This window comes from Bos taurus, chromosome 12 (assembly GCF_002263795.3).
Source record: "Bos taurus isolate L1 Dominette 01449 registration number 42190680 breed Hereford chromosome 12, ARS-UCD2.0, whole genome shotgun sequence".
NCBI lineage: Eukaryota > Metazoa > Chordata > Mammalia > Artiodactyla > Bovidae > Bos > Bos taurus.
Window position 1 is genome coordinate 32,044,753 of NC_037339.1, and position 20,726 is coordinate 32,065,478.

At 43.2% G+C, this 20,726-nt stretch overlaps 1 protein-coding gene and 1 non-coding gene across 4 annotated transcripts in view; one reads left to right on the forward strand and one right to left on the reverse strand.

The window, feature by feature from the left end:
* Positions 1 to 15,250, forward strand: part of FLT3 (fms related receptor tyrosine kinase 3) — a 69,899-nt gene extending 54,649 nt beyond the window's left edge. For all 3 annotated transcript variants that reach the window (XM_025000075.2, XM_025000076.2, XM_025000074.2), the window contains 9 exons: positions 409 to 519; positions 2,216 to 2,369; positions 4,141 to 4,223; positions 5,805 to 5,932; positions 9,163 to 9,285; positions 11,896 to 12,007; positions 12,317 to 12,416; positions 12,843 to 12,948; positions 14,682 to 15,250. In XM_025000075.2, the coding sequence (XP_024855843.1) occupies positions 409 to 519; positions 2,216 to 2,369; positions 4,141 to 4,223; positions 5,805 to 5,932; positions 9,163 to 9,285; positions 11,896 to 12,007; positions 12,317 to 12,416; positions 12,843 to 12,948; positions 14,682 to 14,804 (1,040 nt within the window). In that variant the 3' untranslated portion in view covers positions 14,805 to 15,250. The remainder of the gene's footprint in view (positions 1 to 408; positions 520 to 2,215; positions 2,370 to 4,140; positions 4,224 to 5,804; positions 5,933 to 9,162; positions 9,286 to 11,895; positions 12,008 to 12,316; positions 12,417 to 12,842; positions 12,949 to 14,681) is intronic.
* Positions 7,230 to 7,311, reverse strand: MIR2285O-2 (microRNA mir-2285o-2). The gene has a single exon (NR_107747.1). It is a non-coding gene; the product is annotated as a microRNA mir-2285o-2 (primary transcript).
* Positions 15,251 to 20,726: the final 5,476 nt, after the last annotated feature.

The following is a 20,726-nucleotide window of genomic DNA, read 5'->3' on the forward strand; positions in this document are numbered from 1 at the left end:
TTCCCATCTTGTCACTCTATGACTTCAACAAACCAAGAGTCAAAAAAAAAAAAAAAAAAAGCATGCTTCTCCCTTCAGCATATTCATTAACTTCTACTGTGGAGGAAAGTCATGTGTTATTATTTTTTTTCTTTTCTTGTTTAAGGGTCAATTCTAAAGGTTTTTATGTTGCATGCAGAGTAAAGTCCAGTAGAAAAAGCACATTATTTGATTCAACTTTCATGCTGCAATCTTTGAAATTCTGCCTTAAAACATAGTGCATTACTATTCAAAATGTTTGTATTATTGAATGTATTTTAAAACTCTTATGCAAATCTTCTCTGAACAGAGGAAGATTTTAATTTATCAAATAATCTAAAATACCTATTTTACTTCCATTTTTCATTTGTGATGCCCTGCCATTGACAGAAAAAGCAGACAGCTCGGAGAGAGAGGCTCTCATGTCTGAACTCAAAATGATGACCCACCTGGGCAGCCACGAGAATATTGTGAATCTCCTGGGGGCGTGCACCCTGTCAGGTAACCGGTTCCCACTCAGATCACCTAGAAGATTTTAGCCTGGAGACAAAGATGGTGTTTGTTGTCCTGTTTCTCTCCTTTTCTCAGTCACAGTGTGGGCCCCCAAACCCAAGTGGGATTAGACATACAGTGCTTCAGGGTTAAATGCATCAGTGTAGACAATGCCAGTCTTCACTGGGCAATGTCATGGAATTCTAACTTACTTAAAAGGAATTCCCTGGCTATCTAGTGATCAGGGGCCTTCCCTGGTGGCTCAGTGGTGAAGAATCCGCCTGCAGTGGAGGAGACACGGGTTCTATCCCTGGGTCAAGAAGATCCCCTGGAACAGGAAATGGCAACCCGCTCCAGTATTCCTGCCTGGTGAATCCCATGGACAGAGAAGCCTGGTGGGCTACAGTCCATGGGTTCGCAAAGATTGGGACATGACTTAGGCACTGAACCATCACCACCACCAGTGGTTAGGACATGGCATGTTCACTGCCATGTCCAGGGTTCAATTCCTGGTCAGGGAACTAAGACTCTGCAAGCCTCGTGGCGTGACATGGCAAAAAAGTTAAATTAAAAAAAATAATAATAACAACATCGCAAGCACATTTTGTGTTTCTCTACCTGCCCAGGAGGTGCTTCTCCCTGGCTGCAGAGCTTGGCCACTGCCCCAACTGGGCTGCTTTAAATAAGTACAGCCATGGAGGGCCTTCAAACTCTATTCTCCGAGAATCCAGTGGAGCCCACGCTCTGATTCTCTCCCTTCTTCCTGGAATTGCCCGAACCCTGTGCCCAAACGTCACTCCTTTGGGGTCAGCCAGCCAGAAATAAGGAGAAAATGGATTTAAGAGGTGCATGCGTGCTAAGTCACTTTAGTCAGGTCTTTGCAACCCCATGCACTGCAGCCCGCCAGGCTCCTCTGTCCATGGGATCTCCAGGCAAGAATTACTGGAGTGGGTTGCTGTGCCATCCTCCAGGGGATCTTCCCGACCCAGGGATCAAACCTGCATCTCTTGCTGTCTCCTGCATTAGCAGGCAGATTCTTTACCACTAGCAGCACCTCGGAAGCCCTTTAAGAGGTGACTAGGGATATATTCGGAGAAGGCAATGGCACCCCACTCCAGTACTTTTGCCTAGAAAATCCCATGGACGGAGGAGGCTGGTAGGCTGCAGTCCATGGGGTCGCTAGAGTCGGACACGACTGAGCGACTTCACTTTCACTTTTCACTTTCATGCATTGGTGAAGGAAATGGCAACCCACTCCAGTGTTCTTGCCTGGAGAATCCCAGGGACGGGAAGTCTGGTGGGCTGCCCTTTATGGGGTCGCACAGAGTTGGACACAACTGAAGCGATGCAGCAACAGCAGCAGCAGGGATATATTTCTCCCTCCTCAGGCAAACCACAAATCAGCATATATTTACCAAGTGGTCCCAGTGCAGGCAGCATATTATTATCCATTGTAAACTGGAGAATCCTGGGGGCCAGTGGTTATTGGCTGAGCCAAAGTGGAAGGCAAGAAGAGACAGCTTTCCAAAGAATCTGGACAAAAAACTGAAATTGACTTTAAAGTCCAAGATGAGATAGGTTCGGAGAGAATTGTCTTCCCACCTCTCCCCACCAAGTTCTCATAGAGTGAGGTTTCTGCTACACAGATGTCTAAAAAAACTATGTGGTGTCTGTATACCTGGAATTAAAACCGTCACTATTTCAGGACCAATTTACTTGATTTTTGAATACTGTTGCTACGGCGACCTTCTCAACTATCTAAGAAGTAAAAGAGAAAAATTTCACAGGACGTGGACGGAGATTTTCAAGGAACATAATTTCAGTTTTTATCCCACTTTCCAATCACACCCTAATTCCAGGTAAGAGACTTAAAATAATACATTACAGAGCAGACAAAGTATGATGGTTAAATGCACCCCACCAGCCAGTTTCTAAGGGCCACTGTCCAGCACAGTGTGGTCTGTGTGTTTGAAGACCTAGGAGGGTCATTTATCTTTGCCATAGTTTCCCTGCTGATATGAACAATGAAGTTTCCCCTGTCCTACAGTACAGACACTGTAGCTGAACCAGTGATTTCAGCCCACTTGCACAATCACATCCTAGACATATATTCAGTTTTAGGAAAGGTGAGTAATTCAATCTGTCAGGCCTCCTGATTGACATATGGATATTGGTAGGAAGAGAGAGCGCCTTTCCCAAAGTCCCTGTTATATTCCTAGAAAGTAGTGCAGGTCCTGGGAGTATTGCACAAAAGAGCTCTAAAGTCATAAAATGGATCTTGAAAAATTAGGGTGGATTGATTGGCATAACGATGGGAGCAAAATAAAGTCGGGGTGATGTTCATCTCTGTGCTCTGCCATCCATTGGGCTCCTGAGTGGTTCGTGGTCCCCACAGGCTGTATGTAGGTTTGGCAGAATGCTCATCCTCATCCTTGGAAATTTCTTGCTGATTACTTGAATGTTGTAGCTCAGTAACACCCTTCTCAGAGTGAATTCACAGGCGCTCTGACAGAATGGTCCTCAATCCCTAGTGCATTTCTATTTCCCTCCTACATGAAAGCTGTCCCTTTTTCTAGAGGTGGACTTGTTAAAGACTTTTAACTTTATGGGGGGATGTATGGAGGGTGCGTTAGAGATTCCTTGTTTCCTTGGCATGTATGTTTCAGCACATGCCTCTGGCCTTCTAGTGCTGAGACAGACTAACATCCTGAAGCCGGGGACCCCATGGAGACCCCAGGTGTGTCTTTGTGCAGCTGTCCTTGACGATTCACACCAATCTTCCCTTCTGTGTTCCTTTCTCAGTTCATATTCTTAGACCAAGAGGATTCTGTAATGTCATCTGTGTTCTAGAACAGAGTCATGTGTGACCAACACTCTGGTTAGTGACAACTGTGGTGGTCAACTCAGCACCTTCAATTCATTCCAGTCACTGGATATTAAAAACACAAAGCAATTACTTTTGGAATATTTGTGGTCTGAAATCATTAAACCATTTTGTAAAGATATGGATATTGTAATTAGAGTAAACTCTTATGCTGGAAAAAATGGAATCATTGTATATCATGCATACAGAATTCCTCAGTGAAGAGTTCTATGTTATACATAACAGAGATTCTCAGTGTTACTACTTGTTAATTTCACAGGGAAAGGAAATGAGCTTTACAAAGGCCAACTTGGAAAAAAAAAAAAAAAAAACCATGATGAAACACTTAAAGTTCTCTATAGAAGATTTGCATGGCATGGACTTTTTATAGGGAAAGTCACACTCCTTATTAGCTTCGTGATTTCAGCAAATCATATTTATCTCATCCAGCCTAATTTCTCTTTTATGAAATGTGGCTTTGACACCCAGCTTGTAGGCGTGTGGGAAGAACTGAGTGAGGTCCTCTTTGAACCAGAAGATTCCAAACAGAGAATGGGAATCACTCTTAACCTAGTTTGATGGCCAAGCTCAATTACACAGATGTTTTTAATGTCCACATACAAGAAAAGGACAGGTTGATGCTATGCTTTTAATTTAAAACCCCACTTGTAATTGGAATTCATTTCTTTGATGAATTGTATATTTTAAAATAAAATCTCTACTCAAAAGAACATAAATAATGATGTAACTTTTCTTTTTTTAAATAGTATGCCAGGTTCAAGAGAAGTTCAAATACACCCGGACTCAGATCCTATCTCAGGGTTCAATGGGAATTCATTTCAGTCTGAAGGTAATATTTTATTCTAAACAGCGCTTACAAATAGAAACAGATGCAAAAGTTCTGTGTTTACTATTATATTTTTTAAAGGTGTGTAAATGCGAAAGCATGTTTTTCTTTGCTAACATCATCTATAGACTTCATTAATGCATGTTTGCCCTAAAGGTAGTAAAAAACCGTCAATGTATGTATTATGAATTTTATGTCAATGTTTCAGCTAATAAACATGAAGGGCTATTTTATTTGATCAGTCAGGTTAGTCTTTTTAAAAGTCATAAATTTATTAGAGCCACTTATTACCTAGTAAGTGGAAGTAATGATGAGTTCTGGAGTCAGATGGAAGTCAGGTTAACCCCCGGGTTCCCCCAATTTCTGGCGGGATGACTTTGAACAGCTGAGCCACAGTTTTCTCATGTGTAAAAGGGGGCTAATCAAACTTTCCTCATTGGACTCTTAGAAGGATTGACCGGAAGAACATTAAATGCACAAACAGTTCATAATATGTGGTAGATAACTGGTCGTTCTTTTCCTGACATGGCAGAACTACCTAGTGCAAAAGAAGGGCATCTGGGACTTCCCTGGCGGTCCAGAGGGTAAGACTTTGTGCTTCCAATGCAGGGGGCCTGAGTTCCATCCCTGGTCGGAGAACTAAGATCCCCCAAGCCATGTGGCGCCACCAAAAAAAAAAAAAAGAAGAGCACCTGAGACCTCTGATTTATCACCCAAGAGCTGGAGAATTCACTCCTCTAATCAAAGAGACTCTTTAGGTGACTCTGCCTAGGCTGCATGTATGCGGATGCATGCATGCTCAGTCGTGTCGGACTCTCTGCGACCCCATGGACTCTAGCCCCCTAGGCTCTTCTGTCCACAGAATTATCCTGCCAAGAATACTGGAATGGGTTGCCACTTGTCTTCCAGGAGATCTGGAAGTCCCAGATGCTTTTCTTTTGCACTAGGTATTTTTGCCATGTAGGGAAAAGAAAGACCAATTATCTACTACATTTTATGAACTGTCTGTGCCTTTAATGTTCTTCCAGTCAATCCTTCTAAGAGTCCAATGAGGAAAGTTTGATTAACCCCCTTTTACACATGAGAAAACTGTGGCTCAGCTGTTCAAAGTCATTCAGCCAAAAAGTGGGGATCAAACCGATGTCTCCTGTATTGGCAGGAGGATTCTTCACCACTGAGCTGCCTGGGAAGCCTCCTAGGCTTCACAGTACTCTGCATAAATAAGTTAATCCTGGGGCCACCAGAAAGATGATGTAACAGCTCCATTTGTACACGAGGTGCTCACAGAAATTTATAAAGTAACTTTTTTTTTAAGTATGGCTAATGTACAATATTATATAAGTTACAATATATATTGTACAGATGTACAACATGGTGCTTCACAATTTTTAAAGGTTCTGCTCCATGTATATTCATTATAGACTATCAGCTATATTTCTTGTGTTGTGCAATTTATCCTTGTAGCTTATTTTATACATAATAGTTTGTACTTCTAAATCCCCTCCCCTTATCTCGCCCTTCCCCCCTTCCATAAGGCAGCTTCTTTGCATTTTGGCAAAAATGAGCACCAGTTCTATTTTACAGATGAAATTGAATACGAAAACCAAAAAAGGCTGGAGGAAGAAGAAGACCTGAATGTACTGACCTTTGAAGATCTCCTTTGCTTTGCATATCAAGTGGCCAAAGGAATGGAATTTCTGGAATTTAAGTCGGTAAGCTCCTTTTTAAAGGCAAAACTCACAACAACAACAAAAAGATAATTTGGAAGAAGAGGTGCTGGTTGGGTTTTTTTTTTTTCTTGTTTATTTTAACTTGCAGCCCTTCAAGTCTGTCTTTCCCTCCTGTGCACTGTTGGAGTCACCTAAGATGTTACTGGGGCTCTTGGCTAATTGTAGTATAAAGGTCCAGGATCCCTTATTCCATGATGGCTATCCCAGCCCTTTCAGGCTGCCCAAAGTCCCCGAAACTTCCAGACAGGAGGTCCTCAGGAATCCCACCTCAATGCCACGTATAGTCATATAGTCGTGGATAAGACAGTCACTTCAGGTTGTTCAGCCTGTGTCCTGCATTTGACCCAGGGGATGGGTGGAGGTTCAGATTCTGGGGGCACTGTTGGCCAGGCCGGCCACCCTGGCCACCTGTGTCTGCTATGAGAGCCTACTAATCCACTGGGGCTGCTACACAGACACCTCAGAGCCTCCTCATTCCAGGGACTCTACCCTAATTTTGCATTCTTTCTGTAATACTCTTTCAGTCCTGCCCTTTCTCTGACGCGTCACATGTCTGCTGCCTGTAAGCCGACTTCAGCCACTTGTCTGGCTGCTTCCTCTCCTGTTTTCTTACCGTCTTACTTTCTCTTTATTTCCCCAATTTCTTCCTCCCCCACTACCTTTTCCTTTAGTGTCTCCTAGTCTCTCCCTCCCTCTCCTCCATGCCCCTTTGCACTCTCCCCTTTTCTCCCTGAATTTGAAGAGAATAATTTCAACTTTTATCTTTCTTTCTTTCTTTTTTAAATAATGTGCTCTCTCAGGGACTTCCCTGGTGGCCCAGTGGTTAAGACTCCACACTTCCACCACAGGGGATTCACGTTTGATTCCTGGTTGGGGAACTAATCCCACATGCCAGGTGGAGTGGCCAAAAAATTTCATAAATAAATAAATGAAAAAATTTTAAATGTGCTGTCTCTAATATAATGTATTACGTCGACTATATCCCAGGTTTAAGAAAAAGATGAACCTGGAATAAATCAGTAGCTTTGAAGGACAGGAAAAATTCCTATTCACAAGAACAACCAAACTATGAAACAGGTTGAGATAAACAAGAAACATGTAAGATCTACATGAAGAAACCTGTGAAACTTGGTTAAAGGGCAAAAAGGGAGACCTGAATAATGAGTTCTATTTTGTTCATAGAGGAGAGATTCTATGTTTAAAAGTCAGTTCTCTCCAGATTAATTCCAGTTAACCCCAATTAGAATCCCATTTTTTTTTTTTTTTTCTTTTGTGGATGTTGGGTTGGCCCAAAAGTTCGTTCGGGTTTTTTCCATAGGACGTAAAGGAAAAATCCAAATAGACATTTTGGCCAACCCAATCAATATGTTGATGTCTCTGCTTTGCTTTTCCAACGTTGGGCATCCCTGCTCTATAGTTAAAAGAATGCTGTCTCCTAATCCTTCCCCACCCCTCATCCCGGGACATATTCCTCTCCTGTCTTCACAGCGTGCTGCTGAGTCAGTCCCTTTCTCACCTCTGCATCTGCAATAGCGCTTTCACCAGTTTCTTTACACACGCTGATGGCATCTCCCTAGATGGTCCAGCCCGGTTGCTGGACCTGTTGTGGGACCCGGTTGCCTGTTGTTAGGTAAATATTCAAACTACTCACCATTGGAGGTCAAGGGGCACTGCCTTTTACCGCCGCCCCCCCCCCCCACCTCCCCGGGCTTGTTTTAATAAGAATGTTCGCAGCACATCTGCTTTTTTGGAACTCTCTCCCCTGTTTTCCCTCTAGGCTCCCCTGTTTTCCCTCTGAGTCACCGTCACTCTCTTCCCTTGTTTCCTCCCTACTTCTCTGGCTGCCCCTGGGTTTCCTCCGCGGCTGCGTGAATCCATCCTGCATTGCCTGCTGACCGGTGCCAGGCACCATGACAGGTGCCAAGATACAAAGGCAGGTCTTATCTCTGATGGGGAGAAAAAGAAAAGCAGAGATGCTACTAGATTGAGATGAATGCTATGCTCAGTTAAGTTCTGGGAACCCAGGGGAGAAACAGGCATGTCAGACCCAAGGGTGGAGAGGCCGTGTAGAAAAGATTTTCTGAACAGAGTTCGTGCTGGGGCTGGCAGAGATTTTATTTTGTAATATTTTGGAGGAAAAAAAGTTTCTTTTTTAGTAGTTGTGGCTCCCAGGCTCTAGAGTACAGGCTCAATAGTTGTGACACAGGGGCTTAGTTGCTCCCAGATCAGGGATCGAACCTGTGTCCCCTGCATTGGCAGGTGGATTCTTTTTTTTTTTTTTTTTTTTTTTACTTATTTGGGTGTGCCAGCTCTTGGTTGTGATAAGCGGCATCTTTGATACAGCATGCAAGATATTTAGTTGCAGCACGTGGGATCTAGTTCCCTGACCAGGGATCGAACTTGGGCCCCCTGCATTGGGAGCATGGAGTTTTAGCCACTGGACAACCAGGAAAGTCCCGGCAGGCAGATTCTTTACCATTGAGCCACCAGGGAAGCCCAGGGCTGCTTCTCATTCCAGTTCAGTCAACCTTTCCAAACTTCTAGTATTTTTCCCGAATTTTTAAAAATATATTATGCCATTTTATTGTCAAAGCTATTTTCCATTCCAGTCAGGAGAAACATGCTTGTCTCTGCCAGAAGCTCCTGCACTCTTTTTGGAGCCCAGCAGAGGCTGGGCTGCTGTGTCTCTCATTTACAGCCAGACACGCACCTGGTTTGCTTGACCTGCTTTCTCAGAACCTGGCCCCTTGGCCTCTGGGAATGTTCCCCAAGGAGCACCAGTAGCTGCAGCCACAACAGCTGACTTGTGCAAACACCGTGTTACCCATTGTGATGATTGCTCAGGACTCAGTAAAGAGAAGATGTCTCTATGATCTGCCCTGCCATCATCTGTAACTCCTGTGGGCTTAGTTGCTCAGCCGTGTCCGACTCTTTGCTACCCCGTGGACTGCAGCCCACCAGGCTTCTCTGTCCATGGGATTGTCCAGGCAAGAATACTGGAGTGGGTTGCCATTTCCTCCTCCAGGGGATCTTCCCAACCCGCAGATCGAACCCACGTCTCCTGCAGCTCTTGCATTGCAGGCAGATTCTTTACCATCTGAGCCACCAGCGAAGCCCTCTGTAACTCCTACTGAACTTGAAACGATAGGAAAGATTGTCCTCTGTGAAAACATACAACCGGGTAAATCACACTCCCATCTCGTTCTTTCTAGTGTCTTCACAGAGACCTGGCAGCCAGGAATGTCCTGGTGACCCACGGGAAAGTGGCGAAGATCGCTGATTTTGGGCTGGCTCGGGATATTATGAGTGATTCCAACTACGTCATCAGGGGAAATGTGAGATTCCTGTTTCTTATGTAGTTTTATCCTGTTTGGGGGGGAGTTTTATTTTACTTAATATAATTTTATTCTTTTTTATTGAAATATGATGGAAAAGAATATGAAAAAGAATGTATATATACACATATGTATATGCATAACTGAACCACTTTGCTGTACAGCAGTAACACATTACAGTTATTGAAATATAGTAGAATTATAATGTGTTACTGCTGTACAGCAAAGTGACTCAGTTATGCATATATATATATGTATATAAATGCATTCTTTTTCATATTCTTTTCCATCATGATTTATCACAAGTATAGTTCCCTGTGCTCTACATTTTGTTTTGTCATTGCTAATCTAAATATCTGCACTCACAGTAGTGCATTTGTGATTTATGATAACTTCAGAAAACTTCCTCCCAGCAGTCTACTTCCTTATGCTTCCAAGGTTTTTCTGCAGCATCAGGGACTATTCCATCTGTAACAAAAGTTGAACAAAATAGCATCACACCTATCAATTAGGGCCTTGGAGTGCAGTCTATACTTAAAAAAAAAATCTTGTTACTTGTGCTCGTTTCATTTCCTTTAGCTATTAAGTGACTATTGTGTTATACTTTCGATCATGAGAATAGGTAATCATTACAAGACAGCATTTACAATACAACATATAAATTAAACATTAAATATACATTTTTAAAAGGCATAGTATTTAAATCAAATGTTAGTTGCCGAATATTTGTCATCCTGTTACTGTTATGCAAGGAGACCTAAAACATCAGTGATGTTTAAGTTTGTGTCTGATTTGCGACCCCCATGAAATGAGGCCCACCAGGCTCTTCTGTCCATTGGGATTTTCCAGGCAAGGAAACTGGAGTGGGTTCCCATTTCCTCTTCCAGGGGATCTTCCCAACACAGGGACTGAACCCTCAGGCGGTTCAATTCTCCTGCAGGCAGGTTCTTTACCACAGACTCACCTGGGAAGCCATAACATTACTGAATCTGCTTGTTTAAAAAAAAAACTGAGGATATGTGTGTTACTTATAAGAGAACTCCTAAAAGTACTCCTAAAAGATGATAAAATGGTGTATAGCTGAACGAATATGGTTTTTAAGAGTTACAATACCTGGATTTCAGCTCCTCTTCTTTCTGGCTATTCATTTTTATGATTTCTATCTGCTTTATTGTCCCTACTCTTGAAGTAAGAATAATAACAACAAATGCTGGTATTGTGGTTACCGGGTGCTAAGTGCTATTCTAAGTATTCCAGGTATTGACTCAGTCCTCAAAGTACCCGTCTGTGGTTGAGAAACGTCACCTGCTGAATATTGCACCGCACACGGGTTAGATCGTGAATGGTCTAAGCCACACAGTCTGTGCACAACCACAGTGATTCAGTGTTTCCCATGAGGATTACTCACTACCTCGTAGTGCTGTGGGAATAAACTAACAAAACCAGCAGGGAAGAAAGTGTCTGTGGAGGGGAAACATACAATAAAGGTTACAAATCAAATTAAACTGTGTTCCCACTAGAATCAGACACTCAGCTGAGTTTGGATCTCTGCCTCCCTTATTGTAGCTGCAGTCATAAATAGGATGAACTAATGGCTTTAAAGTCCTCAACCTCCTAGCTGGTGGTTTCTTAAGCAGGAAAGCCAATTCCATTTGGAACCACAATTAATTCCTTTAATGAGTCAAAAGAACCAGACTGGCCAGCTTGATTCTCCCAGCTCATCCTTTTGAAAAGAATTTAAAACAGGGTTTCTTTCTCGAGCTTTGCTTTTACTTGGCAGATTAAACGTGCTCAGTGAAGGGTTCTCAATCCATGAAATGGAGAATTCTTCAAAACTCTCAGCCCCAGGAACCTATCTGTCCCTGTGTCTTGATTCTAATCTGAGGCTACACGCATTTGAAACTGCTATCAAGCCACTGGGAGTGACTAAAGCCACAGACGCCAACTGGTGTCATTTCTGCAAGCCCCGTGTCATGTGTGCCCTCACCACATTCCTGTGGATGAGATTTCCACTAAGATTCTTCCAAGAAATGCTTTGACAAAATATTCCACTAATTCACCGGCATCCGCTTACCTATGGGGAAGTGACTGGCTGCTCCTCACTGCGGGGAGGGAGGGGGGGGATCGGGGAGGGAAAGTCTACTGGAAACCTACCAACCCCAAATGCAAGCTTGAGTTTTAAAGAAATCAAAAGTTTTTTTGTCTAAGGCTAATGTGTTACAGTATTAATCTGACAGTGAGAAACGTCCCCTTGGGAAATAAGATTTTCTCAGGGAAGCAGTAAGAGTGCCCTTAGGGAGAGAATGGACTTCCCTGGTGGCTCAGACGGTAAAGAATTGCCTGCAATGCTGGAGATGTAGGTTCAATCTCTGGATCAGGAAGATCCCCTGGAGGCAGGCATGGCAAAACCCATTCCAGTATTCTTGCCTGGAAAGTGCCATGGACAGAGGAGCCTGGCGGGCTACAGTCCATGGGGTTGCAAAGAGTCAGACTGGCCAGAGCGACTAACACTAGGGAGAAAACAAAGGTGATCATCTCACTAACTGGAGGAAAGAAGGGATGTTTATTCGTGGAAAATTCACCACCAACCTCTGCTTGGGTTTTATTCAGGCCCGTCTGCCTGTGAAGTGGATGGCCCCTGAAAGCTTGTTTGAGGGCATCTACACAATTAAAAGCGATGTCTGGTCGTATGGAATATTACTCTGGGAAATATTCTCGCTTGGTAAGACTTGCAGTTCCCTGGGCTTCTGCATTCTGTGCCCTCTGCACCCCTCCCCCACTCCTATTTCAAAGGGTGGAGGAAACGCCCCTTCCCAGAGCTCCCCCCAGTCTTAACTTCTGTTGCAGCCTGAGCCCCTTTATGTTTATCGCTGGTGTCTGTCTGTCTGTCCTATAACCTGCTCTCAAGCAGGACCATGGCTTCTGCCAGGAGCCCAGCACCTCACAGTGCTGGTCCAGGAAGCGAGGATCTGTGTGTCTGCTGATTGAATAAATGATAAAGAAATGGTCATACGCCCTCCTGTTTTTCCAGGTGTCAATCCTTACCCTGGGATTCCCGCTGATGCTAACTTCTACAAACTCATCCAGAGTGGGTTCAAGATGGACCAGCCATTTTATGCCACGGAAGAAATGTAAGTACAGGTTAGGCTGAGAAGTGGCTGAAATCGGAAATGTACAGTCTGTCTAGCCCCCAGCCCATGAGAAAAAAAGTAAAACTCCTTAGCATGAAGTTCCCATGGTTCCTCTTAAGAAAAGAAAAAGAAATTCTTCCCTTTGGTTTCAGGAATTTCTGAACACAACTGAACCTTTTCCTGGGTTTCAGTTTTTACTTGAGGGACCCTTCTCCTGAATTCTGGTCCACACTGTATTTGTCCAAAGGCATCATCTAACTTGTCCTTTCTGATATGAGTTCTGAGTCTAGGACAGTACTTGCCTCAGGACAAACACGCCATAAATAAGTCGGTCCGCAGTAATAAATGGTGCTTTGTTAAGTGGAAAGTCACCCATTTTGCTTCATTCAGATCTCCTGTCTTGCTCCTGTTCTGTTGTCTTTGCAGATACTTTATAATGCAATCCTGCTGGGCTTTTGACTCCAGGAAACGACCATCCTTCCCTAACCTGACTTCATTTTTAGGGTGTCAGCTGGCAGATGCAGAAGAAGCGGTAGGTAGCAGTACAGTATTTCATAAAGAACTCCGTCACTCAGAACTCTCATGGCTGATTTGCTAATCACTAAATTTAGTTACCAAGCTGCCTTCCTCATCGCAATTGGTCTTGATCACTCCTTAAAAGTTATATGGGGTTAGATATACTTATGGACAAGTGTTTTAAGGGGAAAAAATTTTAAAATGGCTTTTCCTGAAAATGTCAATCAATTGATTAAGAAGTTAAGTGCTTTTACGTGACCAGTGCAGAGGACAAGACCAGAAAATAGAACGTAATCCCTATCTTCAGAAGGTACTGAGCTTTCCTAACTCGACAGCAAGCCTTCACATGGAATAATGTACAACTCAATCAGGTAAGAAAGAGCACAGGCCTGGAGTTCTGGGAGCCCGGGCCTCCCAGATGGTTCAGTGGTAAAGAATCCGCCTGCCAATGCAGGAGACACAGGTTCCAGCCCCAAGTCAGGAAGATCACCTAGAGCAGGAAACGGCAACCCACTGCAGTATTCTTGCCTGGGAAATCCCATGGACAGAGGAGCCTGGTGGGCTACAGTCCATGGAGTCGCAAAAGAGTCAGACATGACTTAGCAACTAAACAACAATTCATCCCAAAGACAGACAAGGTCATGTGTGCACTTTTCCGTTGGTCGGCTATGACCAGTTCATCAAAAGCTTAATTATGGTACATGAGTACTGTGAAACCCTAGGCTGCCATTAAAAAGATGAGAAGTGCCCATGTGTAGTAAATAGTGAAAAGATGTAACACATGTAACATAGGAAGGACATATTAGTAGTTCTTAACAAGGATCTACAACAGACTCTGCTGTCCGAGCCTCCTGAGACAAAATTGTGTTTGAACAGCTATCTACTGTAACGGTGATTTCAGCTTTTTTTTTTGTCCATGTATCTGTCTATATTGCTTAGGAGGCCAAAGGAGAAAGGGGTGGCAGAGAATGAGATGGTTAGATAGCATCACCGACTCAATGGACATGAGTCTAAGCAAACTCGTAGAGATAGTGAAGGACAGGGAAGCCTGGTGTGCTGCAGTCCATGGGTTCACAAAGAGTCAGACACAACTTAGCGACTGGCCAACGATTGCTTAGTTTATCTATATGAATGTGTATTAATGTTACAGAGAGACAAAAAAGTGGAGCTGTTTTCATTTGGACAAAAATTTTAAAGTCACTAAACTCCCAAGTGAAAACCAAGAAATCTGTTCTCTGTATTTATTGTATAAAGAACAGATCTCTTTGGGGGACTTTCTCTTTTTTTTTTAATTTATTTTATTTGAAATATAGCTGATTTACAATGCTGGGTTAATTTCTGCTGTACAGCAAAGTGATTGAGGTATACACATATATGCATTCTTCTTCGTTTTCTTTTCCATTATGGCTTAATCATAGGATGTTGAATACAGGGCCCCGTGCTGTACAAGTAGGACCTTGTTGCTTTACACAAATGGCCTTTCTGTTTTATGGTTTTTCTGCATGGCGTTAGCATTTCTAGATTGAGATTCTATATCTAAGAGAAGAAGCAATAATGAAATAAAATATTTGACTATGACTTGATTTCTCCCTTAATAAAAGGACCGCATTTGCTTTGTCCATTAATATATAGACTATCCTCTATGATCTATATGTAATAAAAGCAAGTAACAATTTGCACTGTAGACGTGTGACTCGGCAGTCTTAGTCATTAGGTGGTGATGTGTGTCCATCTCTTTCCCACACACAGATGTATCAGAACATGGATGGCCGTGTTTCAGAGCGTCCTTCTGTTTACCAAAACAGGCGACCTTACAGCAGAGAGGTGGACTTGGGGCTACCCTCTCCTCAGGTTCACAGTGAAGATTCCTAGAGAAACGATTTAGTCTTAAGGACCTCATCCCCCCTGCCTACCTTAAACAGGCTGTGTAGATTACCAAAATAAGATTAATTTCATCACTAAGTGAAAATATATTCTCAACTGCTGCTTTGCTGGACTTTTCTCTAGAAGCTCTCTGTATTTACTCTTGTTTCCAAAGGGACTTTTGTAAAATCCAGTCATCCTTTGCACAAGGCAAGAAGAGCTGATAACGTTACCGAAGCATCTACCTTCATCCAAAGGCCTTCCCAGGCTGGCTTGAGTGAAAATTGTCTACCTGAAGTATAGTATACTCTTGTAAATACAGAAGACAAAAGCATTTTGCTAAGGAAAAGCTAATATGATTTTTTAAATCTGTTTTAAAATAATATGTAACTTTTTCAGCTATTTAGTGATATATTTTATGAATGGAAATAAAATTTCTACTATAGAAATGTTCATTATTGAGTTGTTTACATGGCAGATTTAGAGTGAGAGTTAATGGGAGTCCTGAACCTCTGAAACCCTGTGAGATATGTTGCTTGTGCCTGTGTGTATTTTCCTTTGAAGAAGGCTGATTCCTTCATCAGATTTTTGAAAGGCTCCATGACTCCTGCCCCTAGACTGGGTGAAGAACAGCTGATGGTCATGAGCTTTACAAAAAAAGGTGTCATACACTGTAGACTTCCAGAGCCTACTTCCTTTTAGAAACAAGAACACAAAACAACATAATGCTGAGATTCACTCATGATGTTACACGGAGTTGTGATTATACAATTAACACTATTTACTCATTTTCACATGATGACATTTGAAGTTTTTAGGGCTTGGGTGGGGTCATGGCTTCACAGATAAAAAATTCCTCATGCTATTATCCTTAATAACATAACTTTTGTATGTACCAACTATGATATTGAAAAGGCAATCTTTTCTTAGGGAGGATGGCATTTATTTTATCTTTTAACCTTATTTTGTTGAAGTATAGTGATGAGAAGGTGATGGCACCCGACTGCAGTACTCTTGTCTGGAAAATCCCATGGATGGAGGAACCTGGTAGGCTACAGTCCATGGGGTCACAAAGAGTCGGACACGACTGAGTGACTTCACTTTCACTTTTCACTTTCATGCATCGGAGGAGGAAATGGCAACCCACTCCAGTGTTCTTGCCTGGAGAATCCCAGGGACGGGGGAGCCTGGTGGGCTGCTGTGTATGGGGTCGCACAGAGTCGGACACGACTGAAGCGACTTAGCAGTAGCAGCATAGTTGATTTGCAATGCACTGTTAATTTCTGCCGTACAGCAAAATGATTCAGTTAATTATTCACTTATTCTTTTTCATTGTGGTTTATCACAGTTTCCTGTGTTCTACAGCTAGACCTTGTTTATCCATATTCTCTACGTAATAGTTTGCATCTGCTAATCCCAAACTCCTAATCCAAGGAAGGATGGCATTTCAAAACCTTTTAGGAGAGGGGGTGGGGGAGGGAAGGACTGGGAGTTTGGGATTAGCAGATGCAAACCAGTATAACAGGATGGATAAGCTACAAGATCCTGCTGTATAGCACAGAGCACTATATTCAACATCCTGGGATAAACCGTAATAGAAAAGAATATGAAAAATAATATATGTGTGTATGACTTTTCACTTGGCTCTACAACAGAAATTAACACAATATTTTAAATCAAGTAGACTTCAATAAAATTTTAAAAATAAATAACCTCTTAAGGGAAAATGAAATTAGATTCTTTTTAAACCCAGCTCTTAGCACAAAGTCAGCTTTCGTTTGGGTCAAGTTTTGTCCCGGACATGACTACACATTTTAAAAAGTGTCAGAATACAACTAATGATTCCCGGAGTTTGCGGCCGGGGTGTCGCTCCCTCCTGGTCAGCCCCTGCCTCCCAGCCCTTGTAGGAGTCTTGCCAGTAGGTGGCACCCTGGCACTACTCTTTTCATCACCGCAGCCTGGCCGCCAGGACTCCAGGCCTGCCTCCAGAAGAGCAAATTTTAAGAAGCAGAATTAAAGAAAAAGCCAACCCGTTGATTAGAGGGAAGAATAACCCTCTATGCAGATGACTTTGTTTATTCCCCTCTGTGGGAATGACAGTCCATTTTATGTGCATTATTTACACTGGTAGTGGGGCAGCCTGGGGTCGGGCTCTCTCCTGGGACCTGAAATTTACCACTGCCTTCTACACCTTGCGTTCATCTGCCCCAGAATGTACTTCTGACCATATTCTTGGAGCACCTGCTCTGCTTCATGCTGTCTGAGCCTGGACTGGCTTCCTGTCCTGAAAACAAAGGCTCTGTTTCTTAGAGATTTCCAGGAGGAAGAAAAGCACCCTGAGGGGCTAGTCTATAGCAAGAAGATGCCTAGGTGACCTCACTACCACCTCAGCGCTCCTCCCACCCCTTGAGTTCCTTCCTGATCTTGCTTCTCACTCTTCAGCTCTTCATGAAGGACCACCGGCTCCATAGCGTTTGTCTGAACTCACCTGCCATGCCCACTATCCTTTCCATCAAAATAAGTGACTTGTCAGAATTAACATTTGTTTTCCCAGATGGCTCAGTGGTAAAGAACCCACCTGTCAAAGCAGGTGACATAGAAGACGCAGGTTCTGATCCCTGGGTCGGGAAGACACACGGGAGGAGGAAATGGCAGCCCACTCCAGTACTCTTGCCTGGAGAGTCCCATGGACAGAGGAGCCTGGCGGGCTACGGCCCAGGAAGTCACAAAGAGGCAAACACATCTTAGCGACTAGACAACAACTGTTTGTACCACCCTCAGCAACTGGAAAAAAAAAAAAAAAGAGGGGCAGTTATCACCTGGAAAAGCATATTTTTTTTAGCTCCTGGAGACCCAACATGTATTAAAATTCCAATTATCTTAAAGAAGCAGAAAAGTCTCTGCTGATCTTTTTCTGCAGTAAAATATACATAATATAAAATTTACCACTTGAGCCACCTTTTAAACTGATGTATAGTTGATTTACAATGCCTTATTTTCAGGTGCAAGAAAGTGATTCAGTTACATAATGTGTATATGTATATGTATTCTTTTTTCAGTTTATTTTTTCTTTTATATTAGAGTATGGTTGATTAGCAATGTTGTATTAATTTGAGGTGTACAGCAAAGTGACTTAGCTACAGATATGATATTCTTCAGATTCTTTTCTATCATAGGTTATTACAAAATATTAAATATAGTTCCCAGTGCTATAAGTAGGTCCTGATTTCTTTATTTTATATATAGTAGTGTATATACCTTTTAGCCGTCTTTTAGTGTACAGCGGAGTGGTATTAATTACATTCACATTGCTGAGCAACCATTCTCACCATCATTTTCAGAACTTTTTCATCTTCTCAGACCAAAGCTGTCCCCCTTAGACACTGACTCCCTATTCTCTGTGTGCCCCTCCCACCAGCCCCTGGCTCTTGTCCTCTTTTCTGCTCTTCTGAATTTGGCTACTCTGGGAACTTCATATAAGTGGCATCATGCAGTATATGTCTTTTTGTAACATAATGTCCTCAAGGTTCACTCTGATAAATTCTGTATATTATACTGATTTGTCCATAACACTATTCCAGAGCTGTGCTGAAGGTGTCACATGGATTTTCTCATTTAATAAACTGGCTGGTAGGAGCTTGTTCCGTGACAGTTTAACACTGAAACCAAAGCTTAAGCTCGAGAAGGTTAAGTCACTTAGTTGGCTCCACCAAGATACTAACTGCAGACCTGACCCATCCCCGATGCCTGAGGCTTCCTCAGGCCTCAGCGACCACTCTGGGCTCCTTCAGCCAGAACTTCACGTTGCTTCGGCTCAGCCAATGGAAGGAGTCTGGTGAGAGGAGGATCACAGGAGCTCCAACTCCCAATTTGTCTCAAATTTTAAAAGTAGGTTCAGGAAAGCAATTTGCCTTCCTGGTGTATCCTATTGAGAAAACGTCTGCCTATCCAAAAAAAAAAAAATTATCTCCCTAAGCTCTGCTCAAGGAAACATAAGCGTTGTCACTGAAGGGAACAGACGCTTGAAACAGTTCAACTGAAAAAAAATAAATAAATAAAAATTTGACTGTTTAAGAATTTTCTCCATGGACTGCTAAAAGTCTCTTACCTTAAAAGAAAAATTATAATAAACTCAGATACAATAATACATTCAGCCCAGGACATAAGAATCATATCTTACAGGTTAAATGGAAATTATGAAGCTACATCTCTCTATAAATTAACTTTAGAAAATAACAACTTTGGAATGCTCCTGATGGTTCAGTGGTTAAGACTTTGCCTGCCAATGCAGGGGTTGCCGGTTTAATTCCTGGTTGGGGAGCTAAGATCCTACATGTCTTGAGGCCAAAAAAACCAAATCATAAAACAGAAGAAATACTGTGACAAATTTAATAAAGTGTTTAAAAATGGTCCATATTTTTAAAAATCTTAAAAAATAAATCAATAAAGTAAAATTTAAAAAGAAAATAATTGCTTTATCGATATATAATTCAAATACCATACAATTCTCTTACATATACTATACAGTTCAGTAACTTAACTTTTTGCTAGGGTGAGAATGCCCTGACCTCTGACCACTTTGCTGCTGCTGCTAAGTCTCTTAAGTCGTGTCCAACTCTGTGCGACCCCATAGACGGCAGCCCACCAGGCTTCCCCGTCCCTGGGATTCTCCAGGCAAGAACACTGGAGTGGGTTGCCATTTCCTTCTCCAACGCATGAAAGTGAAAAGTGAAAGTGAAGGCGCTCAGTCGTGTCCGACTCTTCTCGACCCCATGGACTGCAGCCTACCAGGCTCCTCCGTCCATGGGATTTTCCAGGCAAGAGTACTGGAGTGGGGTGCCATTGCCTTTACATTTCTTCAATTTGACTGGAGGAGTCAGACAACATTAACTGAGCCCAGGGTCCTTTGGTGGCCTAGCTGGCCAAGTTCCATATCAGGAATTTGGTTGGATTTTGGTGGGTTTTGTGATCAGTCTTGCCCAGCTCTTTGTGACCCCATGGACCTGCCAGGCTCCTATGTTCATTGGATTCCCCAGGCAAGGATACTGGAGTGGGTTGCCATGCCCTCCTCCAGGGGATCTCGTGTGTCCTACATCTCCTGCATTGGCAGGTGGATTCTTTACCACTGCACCACCTGGGAAGTCAATTGCTTAGTGTCCAGGACTGTTTAATACCTTAACCCTAAGGCTTCCTCGGAGAAGGCAATGGCACCCCACTCCAGTACTCTTCCCTGGAAAAGTGACAGCAGAGCATAAGGCTTCCTATTTTAGTAGGCTGTTTGGAGTTCCATTGTTATACAACAGATAACACCAAATAAAAGGTTAGGCTCCTGGTCTCTGCCCCAAATGCAAGGCCCTTCCCACTGTGCATATCAGCATTTCCATGAGCTAAGAAGTTTCCACTTGCAAATTCAGATGTCTATCTCTCCCACTGCTTCAGAGGAGCTGAGAGCCGCCAGGCTCCAGGCCCAGGCTGCCAGTGCCTGGGGCTTGGTGGGGAAGAAGGACCCTTTGTGTGCAGAATAACAGGCGGAGGAAGGTAAGGGTCATGCACAAGGAGGGGAACCCTTTTTCCCTTGCCTTCTGCTCTGTCTTCAGTTCCCCACTCCTTTGCTCACTCCGGGGACCAGGAGGGGAGTAAGACTTGCAAGGGTTGCGAGGGGCTGGGGGTGCAGTTGCTGGACAGACCTCACCCTCCCTTCCGGACAGTCAGCTTTGAGGGTGCTGGGGGAGGGAGATGGGAAATAAATTCACACTGGCTGTTATCCTGTCTGCAGGGAACCTGGGGGGACAGGAAAGAGCTGTGTTGGCTCTGGTGGCAGAAAGGACAGCAGAGGATGTTCTGTGGCTGGTCCTCTGCAGACTTCCTGCAGTCAACATTGTATCAGCCGACACCTCTGCAGTGCGATGTTAACAGGAGCACTCTGCTAAG